Below are 15091 nucleotides of genomic sequence, written 5' to 3' on the forward strand. Positions count from 1 at the left end.
TTACTTAAGTGCATTTAACAGCAACTATAATTAAAGCAGATATATTTTTTGCGTTTATCTGTAGATACCAGTTTCCTGGAACTCTGATCTTGTTTCGCGGGGATCTTTGGTCACCAGATCTCGGTGCAAATTGTTTGCCTTAAAGGTGTAGGAGACGAGGCTTTTGCTCGGTGGGAAATTTACACTCAGGTAATTTACTGTACTTAGCTGAGTCATTGTTGTTAACCACGACTCAACCGAGTATTCATATCAGCAATTAATTAAAAAAATGTAAAATGATTTGACTTTAATCTGATAGCTATCGTAAAAACCCAAAGAATAGACCACATATTGATGTGGTAATATGTTGTAATAAAACGTCTATACAGGCATACAAAATACTAATAACAAATTCATATTTTAACGTAAGTTTAAAATGCATTGTGCAAGTGAACGTAAAAATAATATGTGTCACGAAAAGAAAAGATTTCTATTATCGTTAAAAAACGATATCTGAGATAAAAGTGTCCATAAAAAGCTTCAATATGCGGGAAGACAATAAAAATCGCATAAAGAGCTCGGGCGCGGCGACTTGCACTAAACAATAAGTGATTACAGATAATAGATGTTCACATACAAGATTTTACACGATTTTGATTCGTAGATATACTGTACAGCCACACACACACACTTACACCACGCACACATCCAAAAATTTTCCACAATATGTCAATTTGTGAAATCAGAATGTTAAATTATCTAGTTACAAGCAATTCTTACTATTGTATAGTATTTCCGTTATGGTTATTAATAAAAAAAAATAAAGCAAATAAATTATCTCAACGACAAAATGCTTCAATTTAAAATATCAAAACTATGAACTAACATATAACAAATCGGTGTATGAATATGTGGTGCTGGTAGAGAAGAGTAAAGAAACCTGGTAAATTATGTGGGATTCTTACCAAGTTCTATACAACTAACATCAAGAATAGAGCCACCCTATAAAGCCCGTGACGTAGGTGTTAAATTGTAAGACCTGACTTAATACTTGCATCCAACAATTAAACGCGTAGGTGCCTTAACCTTAAGGAATCCCTTAAGCAAAGCACACGGTGGATCGACGTCAGGAAAACTTTTGGATACAAAATAAATAAATGGGATAATGGCATGGAAAACATAATTAATTTTATTACTCTCGTTAGTAATATTAATGTAAATACTTTAACGGTTAATTAAAAACAAAACAATAACAAAATACAATTAATTGAAATCTGTTTCTTTTACTATTAATTAATAATTAGTTTTTGACTAATTACAAAACGTTAAAATTACTCTAAAGGTAATTAAACATTTTTGCACTATTATTTTGAAAATAATAACTTTATTTACTTTAGTTAACGAAGCTCTAAGTGTCTCAAGTCTCAAGATACTACTGGAGCTTAAAAGCCTGAGTGAGGTTGTTATTGTCTGAAAAATCATTTTGAGAAAATAGTCAATGGCGTTAAAGCTAATTGACATCTCTATATAGCTGGAAATTTGTACAACGGCACTATATTCGACAATTAAAAACAAAATTCTAAACGCATACTACAGATAAAAAAATATTCTTAAAGTGCCAATGTCCATATGCGTAGTGGAATGGCATGGAACATTTTTTAAATAAAGAACAGCTTCTTAAATATTCTTTTTTTTTTAAATATTATTTTAAATAATTGTAAAGATAAAGTTTAATAATTTTCAGCCACCTTAGACTCAATTGCACATCTAACTCGAGTTGTGCTTGCAATTTGAAATTTCTTTATTTTCTGTTTGGCTCATTGATTCTGTAAAGATTGAGTAATTCCGATCTATATAGAAACGATTTCTTGACAATCTATGAAGTAGAAAAAAGCTAAATCATTGAGTTCAATCAGAGTCATTTTAACGTTTCGAAAAATAAGGAAATTTTCCATGAAACATATTTTCATTTTGAATACTTTTGTTATGTTTAAATATTATTCGCACACACATAAAAGTTTAAATATAATATTTTAGCACAAGTTATTTACATATATATTTATGCAGGCGTCCCAACCGTCTGTTGCGAGCTTTTTCATTTCAATGTACAGCAAAAAATACAGAAGGCGTATTTAAATATTTCAGTCGGTCGGCGTATTAGCGACGACAGCCGAGTGCTATTTTAAATTATTTATAATTTTTAAGCCGCTTTCCGCGAGACACCGAAATAAGTTTTCTTTAGGAAGCCATAAGAAGGGATCTGGTATCCCCGGGCTCCCTTCGTTTAACACCAATGAAAATTGCGGCCAAGTAAATTGGGTTAACAAAACAAATTGAAAATTTCGTAGCAATTTTCTCCTTCAAAGAATAACCACTTAGAAGATTTCCTATTCCTACAAAAGTATTTTTTTTTGTCATTTCAATACCATTCCCATTGATTTTACGATATTAGTTATGAACTTTAAATAATATAAATAATATTATGTCATGTACATTAATTGTACTAAGTATTTCTGAAATCTTCACCAATAAAAAAAAAATACCCAGATATATTTTGTATTATACAAAAAAGTTCTTATTTATGTATAGCAGACTAAACAAAACTGAAAACGTCTTAAAATATAATTTAAAAAAAAAACATTTTGATTTAGGAATGTTACGAATTAACTGTAAATAATAAATTGTTTCTTTGTCAACAGGCCGTCCTTCTGGGCGCAAAGGACGAATATGGAGAAGCGGCTGTTGCTAGTGGCGGGAGTTGTGTCGCTAATGGCGATCGCATTTCTTGCTGCCTTCCTTGCCACGATGCTAGTGCGGTCCACGGCCGATGTTACCGGTAATACACACCAATTCAATTACTATCACTAAAAAACATTTATCTGTTTATTACAATTGATTAATTACGTCGTTTTAATTAAACAAAATATATAATAACAATTGAAATTATTGGATACACTTTCAGTAATCAAACTAGTTTGTAAGTATTTATCAAATTTAACTAATTAACTTTTTATATACTGTTTACTTCTAAAAAACTTCGAATATAATATTATAAAGTAAACAGTACTTAAATTCACGTAATTTTACCGCACTTACAAGATTGTTCCACACAGAATTGCGAATACAATAGTTTCTTCAAGGTTTGTTAAAAATTTACTCTTTCTTTCAGAAATTATCCGCATTGACATTATTTAAATTCTGAGCAGAAATTTATTTATTTTAGAACTTATTACTTACTAAATATAATTCAAATTGCTTCAACAAGCGAATTTAGACAGGCTAAGCATACATGTATTCAAATTTGCGTGTCATCGAAGGCATACAAAGAGAGAGAAAACAGTTTTTTGTGAATCACGTTCAATCATTTCATATGTATCTGTGCCGATAACCCAAAGGGCAGATATTCAAACAGAACAACTTACACGGACTTTAATAAGGAACAATATGTAGTATTATAATGATAATTTAGTATTGTTCATTACCTTGTTTAGCGTGATTACACAGCTCTCTAGTAAACATGGACGTATTTCCGTTACGTGAGTTTCGATTGTTTAAGTATTTTTAAACGTTAAACGCGTACAAAAAAGGTTGGATATTTTAAGTGTGAAATTAGTTCCAAGTATTCACCGTTTCTTAATGTATCCATTCAACTGCAGGACATTTTATTCATATTCTATATTTGAATTTTACACCATGTAGGTACCATAGATAATTAATTTATCGAGTTTATTGTAAAAAGATTTCAATGATCTCAAAACTTGAATTATTATAATTGTATTGTTCATGTTATCGTGTGTAGATATTTTGAAATCTGTTTACAACTCAATTAAAAAAAATAACAAAACTGAAATAGTAAATTAATTTATGTGGATCTTAAAATACTAGGTACGTGCATCAATAGAATAAAAAATATATATTTTATAACATAAATGTGGAATAAAATAAATAAAAATAGACTTTAGTAATTCAAATCAATACTAAGTAAGCTATAGAAAACGCGTAAAAAAGTAGATATAGAAAACACGCCACGCACCCAAGAGGAACTCTTGTTGGACTGGGATGCCAATGTGACATACGAGTTGGTCGTATTACATATTTTCTAAATTATCTTTATTCTTATAATAGTTTTTGTTATTCCTGACCTTAATTCATCTTTAACGTTTGACAAAAAAAAATTAAAATGTTGTATATTAAAATCGCAATTCAAATTAAGAACATAACGTAGAACAATGTTGGATCCAGAATAATAAACAAAAGCAACTTAAAAATATTAATAGTTTCCTTTTAAAATATATAATTATACATAATTCGAAAACACAATCAGTCAAATGTTATCATAGATCATTTTTTGATTGATTTATATTATTTGCAAATTAATTGCTTGAATAAACACATGCCTTGATTACATCTCTAAACAAATCCGAAAAGCAAAATTAAATTGGTACTATAGTTAATTACTTCATAAAAAGTAAATTAAAATCTTAAAGTTGCAATAAAAATAATTACATCGAATGTTTAAAACGGTTTTTAATTTATTATATTGTCTGTGCGTGATCACAAAAATTGCACAACGGTACCAACGTCGACTTTGCTAAACGGTAACATTTTGCTACGTATACGCGTGATCACGATAAATTGTTACTCTGACCTCTAAACGTTTAAGATGTAACAATTGTAAAAAAAACCACCTATTATGTTTTCTTGTAAAAAACATCTTTATAGCCTTTGCATCAAGAGTGAAAACTTAATCTTACGCCACCGTCACGGCAATGAGCCACGGTTGATGCATGACGCAAATATTTTGGTAACTATCTGCTCTGATTTAAATCAATAACGTTTAATATTAGCTCACGTACAATTTTGTAATGTCAGCACGATTCATAGTGACACAAATAAATTATACTTACAAATACAAAGCAGCCTATTTTTAATTTCACTTGCAATGAAAAGTTGGCCAATACCCTATCGGTATACATAATAATTGTACAGTGGTAACTATCAGTAAATTAAAAAAAAAATGTTTTATTCTAAAATAGGGTCACAATAATTTGACACAAGTTGAAATTCGCGATAGTTTTGAAAAATACTTACTACTCTTGTCTTTCTTTGGTTCTGTATAATCATTCCGAACGAAGCTTTAGATATATGAGCCGTAGTTTCTTAACGTTTTAAGAGCTTTTAACTTGAAATTACAAAGAATTCAAGATTGAACAAGGAATTGTTTTAGACTTTTAAATTAAAGAAAGGACATGATCTAACAATTGCGTATTTATATTGTTTTTTATTGCAATGAAATACAGCGGACAAAACATCGTTTGGTATTTATTTAAGACATCAAAACAAAATAAAAACAGATATTACTTCATACTTAGTTCAATTTGGCAAAACACTTGTGAACTAAAAAGATAAATATGTGTATGTATTCAAAAGCAATCGAGTATGTAGTTTATTGTCTTTTTTCAACAGGAAAAGGATGAATACATTAAAGCCAAGTTCGAAACGTGAATTAAGGTCAATAACAAACCTGTTCTTTGAGTGACAAATGCGAATTGTATCTTAATTTACATTTTGCATGTGTTAATAGTTGAATTTAAACTTTTACCTAATTACCTCGATTATCGCTGACAAATTATTGTTATCAAAACAAATGTTCCTCGACAGACGAAAATACTCGTCAGCATAAAACTTGAGCTTAATACTTAAATCATTATTCAAATTTTGTTTTACATTAAACTTTAAGAATCACATTACATGTTTAATCTGTAACTACACTCAAAGCAATAACAATTTTGTTAATAACCAATGTTAATCATAAAAATCATTTATTTATATTAAAAGTAAACGGATTAAAAGTAGTGAAATTCAGCGGAATGGTTCCCTCTCGATCCGATTGGAAAAAATATTTACAATAATTAAATTTCGATGTCAGCGGAGCAATTTATCAATCGAAGCATTTAAACTTTATTCACTGATTTTGGTCTGTCATTCGCAAAACCTTTGCCGGCTTTTGCTTAAGTAAAAAAAAAATTTGATAATATCTTAAATTGAATTTTCTTAATAAATGTACAAGTTTTAAGTTTGTTTTTATAGTTAATAAATACATATAAATAAATAAAAATACAAAAACTTACCCTTTTTGTCAATCAAAATTGTAATTTATATATGTATAGTTGTCTTATGTCTCCTTTTATAATATCTTTTTTTTCTACCAATCGTAAAGTAATATAAATGAATCGTTATGCTTTTCAAAACGTTTTCTTCCTTGGCTTTCCTAGTTCGAACGGAGTTAACTTAATCAGGACATTGCTGGCAGATCGTTGAACCACGAAAGCGGTCATTTTAAAATACATATAATTCTCAGGACCGTTGCAGTTCGAAATTCGAAGTTTGAATATTTTAATTCTATTTCAGTGTCGAATGGACTTCAACATTCAGGCTAAGTGAAATTTTATATCTACGGGAACTACGAATTTTTTAATCTGTATTATTAATATTATAAATGTGAAAGTAACTCTGTATGTCTGTTGTCTTTCACGACCAAACCGCTGAGCCGAATTTTATGATTATTGGTTTGAAGCAAACTGTAACTCCAAGAAAGTATAAAGGATACTTTTGCCAAGCATATGAAAACCAACACCCTAAAACGCGAGCAAATCCGCAGGCGACTACTTGTATGTAACTAAACGCGATATTACACAATATATTCTACAAGAACATGAAATTCACGCCTGTCACGTCAAAAGTCTAAATTTATGGCGGGTGAAATGGCGTAGCGCGCTACTTATGTAATCATATTATAAACTAAAACCTTATCCAACCAGCGCTGCATCTTCCGCTAAAGTTCATATTGATTTAATAATCTTTAAGTTAGGTTTACCAAAAAGGTCCCATCTCTTCATTTACTTGTTAGTAATTTTCTCACAAACGGACTATTCAAATTTGAAACTAAAAAATAACGATTAAAAAATAATACCATAAATCATCTTTTTTTGTGTGAGCTGTTAATTTATTATAGAAGAACTATTACCAATTATCAAAATATGCAATGAACATATGTACCAACATAATGATGAATTCATTTTGCGTAGATCGAATGTTTTTCATGGTCCGCCAAGCTCGGAAATTAGTAAATGTAGAGGCGTTAATACATTACTTAGTCTTGTACGATAACAGTTTAGATCGTTTGATGAACATACATACATACGTACATATTATTATAGTAATTTTATGTTTATCACAATAAATAAAACTTATAATAAATCATCACAATGAGAATTGTTTAGGTAATTACTTTAAATTTATTTATATGTATATCAAATTAATTCCTAATTAAAAATATATTTAGCTATTATAATTCATATTTGATAAAATGAATATTAATGTTGTTTTTTTAATGTTCATATTACAAAAGAATACAACAATAATCAATATTATCATGCTTTGTCCTTTTTTAACCTTTTTAATATTGCTTTTATTTGTACGCCTACAAAATCACACCATCTTTCATAACTATTAATGCTTTATCATTCAAAGACATGAATCATATAAAATATTAATCTTGCATAAATCATTAATAATGAAATCAAATGGTCATAATTAATACGCTTATTTTAAGTTAAGACACATTTACAGCGCGAATTACTCTCTCAAAATATACATAATATATATGTTATAATCAGTCAAATAGGACGCTAGGTCACAATTCCCCGATTTATTCAGTGTTACCTGTAACAAAAACAATAAAATTGTTTCTTGTCTTATTTAAATATTTTTGTTCTTTTAACAACAACATATTTTATAATAAGTAAATTGAATTACGCAATTATTATTTTTTTAAAACGATATTTTAAAATTGAAATTCGAATAACAAATTATATCAAATATATTATTTTTTTCAGAAGAATTACAAGTAGTTATTAATTAGCAAATTAAACTCTACCACCGGTTCAAAATAGAAACTTAGCGGGTCTTTTTTATCAATCTGTGATTATTTACAAATATTCAATATTAGAAATAGCCAGAAGGCGATAGCTTCATTCCCAAGGTGTGCTATCAACCATGAACTCACTAATTGTCTAAAAACCTTTTGCACACATGCGTTCTTTAATTATTATTTTTTAATAGCAACATATGCAATTTTAATGCTTTCTGGAACCCACAAGGACATTGTAAGTTTTGTTTATATATAATAGTTGAGCAATATCTCCATAGTTTAGTAACACAATATTTTGTTACAACTGTAGATGAACACTAGTAATTTTGCGTAATTAAAAATTAATTACAAAGTTAAATAACTACAATTATCGTACAAGAATCGAATTTCAAATTTCAATAATATGGGACTGACGTACCTGTGTTGGACAAGAGTCCCCAGAAATACAGTAAAATGCCTATAATTATTTTTAATATTTTTAGTATAAAATAAACACCCGTCAGTCACTCTATACAACTAATGCATGCAACCATCTGATTTGTCGAGCTACTGAAAAAAAAAATTAACTGTGCTTTAAATATTCTGTGTTATCATAACCACTGTGTCGTCCCGTGATCGTCTCTCATCTTCACGCTTATCCGCCTTCTAGACATGCCACAGACTAGCGAACTAAGACTTTCCCCGTCAATGCCGCCAGCAGTCATCGCAAAGAGCCCCGAAGCAAAAACTTGCAACCTCCCTGGATGCATCCATACAGGTAAATATTTAAATTAATCCTTTATTGGTTGATGGTAGGTGGTAGCCTGTAAGCTGTAGCGTGGGTACCTTCCACCAACCATATTCTATCGCTAAATAATATGCTTTGCGTCTTGGTGTTTCGATGTAAGGTTAAAAGAAAGTGCATTAGTAGCCACAGAGTAAGAAAAATGTTATATGAACATACTTTTATGTGTAGTTTCATTCGTTTCCGTGAGCATGTATGCTGTGCATGATTCCCTCATCAAAACCAAGCTCAGGCTCAAAATTTACCGCATTAGGATTATTGAAAATTGATATCCATCATTCTTATTCTTGGTACATTTCTAACCCGAAAATTCCGCGACCCAAATCATAAATTTTTATCAAATTTATTTTCTATAATTAAAGTTGTTGTCAAATAATAGTACCTATAAGTGTGTTTAATAGTACGAATAATTATTATAACAATGAAAATGGCATTATAATAGCGTTCCGTTGTATTCAGTAAGTAAAGGCCAAGATTCGATTCCCAGGGAAACAAAGAACTATTCATCGAGAATTGCAATTTAACTAGACGTTATCTCATGCCCTCATCAGGCTTAGTGCGCACTTATATATGTACATAGATCTAGCATATAGTCACTTCTAACTTTAAGCTAAGTTAAATGAGTAGAAAATCAAATAAATTTATAAATATTATATTTTTAGTATTTATTTAGTTATGGAAATAATTATAAAACGAGCACTACCCAAATATTACGTAAGGTTTGTTTAATTATTCGTTATTTTGTAAACAACGTTTTTTTAAAGTTACTTTTTATACAATTATAAAAAAAATATACTGTCTACGAAAAAAAAGGTTTGTTGTCATTTAAAAAAAGGTATTTTTTTTACGTCTGCTATATACTGACCAACATTTTTAAACGTATGTTCATATATCCTCAGCTTCGAAACTGCTCATCAACATGGATGACAAGGTCGACCCCTGCGATGACTTCTATGACTTCGCTTGCGGCTCCTTCGTCAAGAATACGAGAATACCCGACGACAAGACGTCCGTCAACACGTTCTCCATAATCACGGACCAGCTGCAGGAACAAATTCGTGCCCTCCTTGACGAACCAATAACCGAGAACGAACCTCGTCCCTTCGTTTTAGCCAAGACACTCTACCAAGCCTGTATGAATAGAAGTAAGCGAAAACTATTATTGAAACTTTTTTTAAAATAAGAATTAATAACATTCAATGCCAAAATATATATTTCCCCATTGGGAAAAAAACGAACCAGCACTTCTGCCACCAGAGAAGGCAATAAGGCGAGGTGTTAGACTTCTGATGATTTTTTTTGCACTACTACTCCAAGGGCCAAGTGTTTCGTTTAGAAATGGGACAAAATAGTAATTTGACATTAGAATATTTAGACCTCTTTTATGAATCTAAATATTATATATGTGTCACGTGACAATTTCAACTTACACAACACAGACCAAAACTACTTCGTACAATAATAATGGAGAAAACTAATAATCAGACGATGCTATTGTGGCAAACTCGTTTGACACACGCAAGTATCGCGTGTGATATCATAACAGGAGAGACAGAGCTCATATAAAGTTAGATTGAGTTCTCACTGGTTCGTACGAAGTGTTTAATCGTGTTATGTGCTCGAGATGTTATAGACTATAGTTGAGTTGCGAAATCAACTTATTTGACAGCATTGTACGTCTTCTCATGTGTGTACGACGGCGAACTGTGATAACTATACTAAATTATACGGCTACACACACATAGAAATTGTTATATAACTACATGAATAGGTCCAATTAGTATTTTATAACCTGTATGTTGTCGTACATAATGGTTCAACAATAATGGTAATTCTTAATAATAAATACCAGAAACAGTTCATACAGATTCCCTCACTCATCAGACGTCAGACCTGTGACTCTGAAATTAGGTAATTTCTTAAGTAATAACTCAACAGCAAAGAAGGTTCTATAACCTTTTCGAAAGTCTAAATCCTGAAAATGGTGACATGGACATCTTTCCCATTATATTATATAATCTTATAAGATTATATTTCATTCGCAATTACCAATGTGTTATATAATAACTTGTAGTTTAAAATTATGCTTTTTTGCCATGGATATATTTTAAATAATATGTTACTTGGCATACATTTACTTAGTGAACTATTTCACATTACTAAGTCTGACACGGGTGAAAGTAGCCCGATGACGTCATTTCCGTTGTTTTCATAACGCGTGACGTAAGAATAGTAACGAGTAAAGCGATCTGCGAAATTAAAGTTTTAATGCTTGAACAAATTTCCTCTTTGAACACGATTTCATACTTTTGCAATGCAAAAAATTATTATATAATATATTGTTATATATTTCTAACTGTATTTTGTAGACACTTAAGTGAATGAATTTATTTATCGAAATACATTTGAAAATAATCGATAAAAATGTTAAACCTATTAACAGCAGTTCGAAACTATAAATGTATAATGTTAATGAAAGATTGAATATTAAAGGCACTTCGGCGTCTTTATTGTTTGTGTGAAATTAATGGTATTTATTGACGTTATTATTACAATTATGTTCTTGTATTCTTTAGCTGCTATCGAGTCTCGTGGCTTACAACCTCTACTGAAAATGCTTCAAAAACTCGGCGGTTGGCCGGTGCTGCAGGGCAATACCTGGGACGAGCGCTCTTTCTCCTGGGATGAATCTGTTTACCGGTTCCGCTCAGCCGGTTATTCTGTGGACTATTTCCTCGATTTCTCTATCAGCGTTGACGTAAAGAACTCCACAAAACGAATCATCGATGTAAGAATTATATGACCGTAGCTGATCTAAATATATGTATTTTTAATATTATTTTAAATTAGTCATCTCGTTAAGTCGGCCGACTTGTACCATTTTATAAGGATAACGTTTAATTAAAGCACGTTTAAACATAAAAAATAACAAAATACGTGTGTCTAGAAACGCCCGAAAGTAGTAATAACTTAAACTAATATAAGTTCATCATGCTTAAGAGAATGAGAAGCCAGACTGACTAAAGCCGTAACGCGTTACATTATGAAGATATCACTGCAAAATAAACAAAATATGGAATGTGCTTTAATTAAACATTGGAATGTTTAAAATTTAATATTATTATGCAAAGGCGAAGTGTTGGTGCGAGCCATGCGAAATATGAATTATATGTAGTAGTTTGTTTTGCCTTTCCATACGACGTATTAATATTAATTTCAGCTCGACCAAGCGTCCCTGGGACTGAGCAGGGAGTACTTGAATCGTGGCTTCAGCGACAAGCTCGTGCTGGCCTATTACGATTACATGGTTGATATAGCTACTCTTCTTGGAGCCGATCGCTCCCGAGCGGAAGTGGAGCTCAAAGATTCGCTGCAATTTGAAATGAAACTTGCCAACGTAAGTACACGAGAATATTCCCAATGACCATTACTTCGTGCTATTGCACAATGCATAATTTTAGTATCAAAACCTTGATTATAAGTTTTATTATCTTAGTTAAGTTTTCAAATTATTGCAATTCAATTTAATTACCAATTCAACTGTCATATAATAATGAATATAAATGGAAAATGTTTCTAGTAACGATTTTCTCTAGACGCAAAATAAACCAGGTACATGATACATTACACTTACTTTACATTTCTGTTACAATACAGAATTTCCAATACGAATTCAAATCAAATGCTGATATATCAAAAGTACCTACAGCAATGCAAATAAGAAATATCATTATTAGTCACCATAAAATTCGTGACTATGTCGTCTGGTTAAAGTTCTGGGCCAAGCCAAGGATTTGGCCGATTCGCTTAATTACTGGGTGACAGTAGTCGATTAATGTAGCGTGCAATAAACGTTCGCCGCGACTGTCTTACGAGCAATTTGTTCTTGTTTACACGTTTTACTTCAGCTAATGTTTTGTTCAAATTCTTGCTTTTATTGCGCAACGATTGAGTTTTGTATGTTGTGAGTAGACTGTTGAACTGAAAAATAATTAATAAAAATACATTATATATGGCTAAGTTTAGATTGACAAACTTAATTTTTGCAAATGGTTTAAACATTTTTTTTTTAAATAATTATAATTTTCTCTAGGTAAAAACGGCTGAAATACTAATCTTCGGTTCATGAAATTACGAATTAATTTGGTAGTAATCGTGATTACAGGAATTAGCATTCATTTTTAATATTCTTCAACAGATTTGGATTAACAATAAATCATTAATTATGATTAGATAATAATTTATCAGAGTCAAAGGTCAAAGTAAACCAATCGGTTCCATACTGTATGTAAAGATGGGTTAGCTAATGGTTTTAAATCTTAACGGTTACTCGACACTTATCTAGGAAACTGCGTAACCACCATCACCTATTCGAATACTTAGATAATGTTTCATTAAATGAAATATGATTATTTACACTATCAATTTCACATAATAAATTAAACGATAAAACCAGTTATATATCTTGAACAACTTATACAATATTACACTCTGTCATTGATGTATATGTATGCTACAAGACTGTTCGAAATTATATCTCACAGTAACGAAAAAAAGGGAAGAAAGCAGGTTCAGTGATTAAGCAGAGACGATCGCGCAGAAGTGTCACAATAGTTTTTTTATTTTCTATTTTTCCTAACTGTATTTTAGTGTTATTATTCAATTCATTTTGTTCATAATTTATTACTATATATAGACAATATAGTATAATCATTATTATACCTATATACTGCAAAGAGAATCTCAGTAATGAACAGCGCGTGTACTAGTTTATATATAAGTCAATGGACTCCGTTTATAAATTCAATTTGACAAAAATATAATTATATTTAATTAATTACTTTTCGCTCTCCGGATCCAACATTGATCAAATTACCCGAAATAACTATGGTACTCGACGTGAGCGCCGTTACATAAATTAAATTATTAAGATTTAAAATCGAATCCAGTCGTAAGGGATAAAATATAACAAAGTCAATTTCTATTTTAAACAATTAATAAATATTATAATGTTATGTTACGAATACTAAATTTTTTAAATAAATTATAGGAATATGTTGAGCTGTTTGGTTTCATGTGTACGTGCATTTTTCAGATATCCTTGCCACTCGAAAAACGTCGTAACGCGACGAGTTTATATAACCCGATGACGATTGCTGAATTGCAGCAGAAGTTCCCAAGGTACTGATTTACTTTACTCCACTTGCTTTACTTTATTATTTTTCCAATTACTATTTATTTATGCTATCATTATTCCTACTAAAAATTGCACTGACGAAGGCGGATAATTAATTTATTTAATTCTAATTAATAATGTCTACTGGTTCAGTATTTCTTATGTAAAAAAGATAACCTTTGTATGATATAAAATCTTTATTTGAATTATATTTTAGGATCCCCTGGCTCACATACATCAACCGTCTCCTTGCCCCACACATGCAAGTTGGACTCGACGAAGTAGCCATCGTTAACGTACCGAAATATATATCCGATCTTGAGGTAAATATCATGAATTTATATATAATATCATAGTTACACCCAACCTTCTCCATTAATAAAGTAAAATATGAAAATGAACCCTAATTAACGATGTATATGATTCATTAATATTGTATAAAGGCTAAAATGTAAAACATTGTCTTATAGGATCTACTCGAAAAGACCCCTAAGCGAGTGCAAGCTAACTATGTGATGTGGCGCGTAGCCGGCGCGTCGGTTTCCTACTTAACTGATGACTTGCGCAAACGTCAGCTGGCTTACGTCACAGCACTCTCGGGAAAAACGGAACGCGAGAGTCGCTGGAAGGAGTGCGCGGACACCACCAGCGTCAGGTCTTGGAACTTACTAACGACTTCAAATAAATTTAATTTTGTTTTTTTTTTGTATAATTTTTAATTGTTTTTTATTGTTTATAGTATGTCCATCGCGGTTGGAGCTTTGTACATTCGAAAATATTTTAACGAAAATTCGAAAGCAAATGCCCTGGAAATGGTTAATGATATCAGGTGAGTTGGTTTCCTTCGTGCACACTTATACTATACTATAGAGCTGAGATGGCCCAGTGGTTAGAAGGCGTGCATCTTAACCGATGATTGCGGGTTCAAACCCAGGCAAGCACCACTATATATATGTGCTTAATTTGTGTTATAATTCGTCTCGAGCTCGGCGGTGAAGGAAAACATCGTGAGGAAACCTGCATGTGTCTAATTTTATCGAAATTCTGCCACATGTGCATTCCACCAACACGAATTGGAACAGCGTGGTGGAATATGTTCCAAACCCTCTCCTTAATGGAAGAGGAGGCCTTTATCCCTGCAGTGGGAAATTTACCGGCTGTTACTTTACTTTACTTTACTTTACACTTATACCTACGTCAGTATTAGAATTTATATACT

At 31.1% G+C, this 15091-nt stretch overlaps 1 protein-coding gene across 2 annotated transcripts in view; it reads left to right on the forward strand.

Moving 5' to 3' along the window:
* LOC124542886 (neprilysin-2) overlaps window positions 1-15091 on the forward strand; it is a 44564-nt gene that overhangs the window by 26445 nt on the left and 3028 nt on the right. Inside the window, exons 3-11 of one of the 2 annotated variants that reach the window (XM_047120784.1) lie at window positions 2679-2815; window positions 8562-8669; window positions 9596-9841; window positions 11273-11484; window positions 11917-12093; window positions 13792-13877; window positions 14090-14195; window positions 14343-14527; window positions 14612-14701. In XM_047120784.1, the coding sequence (XP_046976740.1) occupies window positions 2679-2815; window positions 8562-8669; window positions 9596-9841; window positions 11273-11484; window positions 11917-12093; window positions 13792-13877; window positions 14090-14195; window positions 14343-14527; window positions 14612-14701 (1347 nt within the window). The remainder of the gene's footprint in view (window positions 1-2678; window positions 2816-8561; window positions 8670-9595; window positions 9842-11272; window positions 11485-11916; window positions 12094-13791; window positions 13878-14089; window positions 14196-14342; window positions 14528-14611; window positions 14702-15091) is intronic. The other variant, XM_047120785.1, reaches the window with a different exon arrangement.

This window comes from Vanessa cardui, chromosome Z (genome assembly GCF_905220365.1).
Source record: "Vanessa cardui chromosome Z, ilVanCard2.1, whole genome shotgun sequence".
In the NCBI taxonomy this organism is placed as follows: Eukaryota; Metazoa; Arthropoda; class Insecta; order Lepidoptera; family Nymphalidae; genus Vanessa; species Vanessa cardui.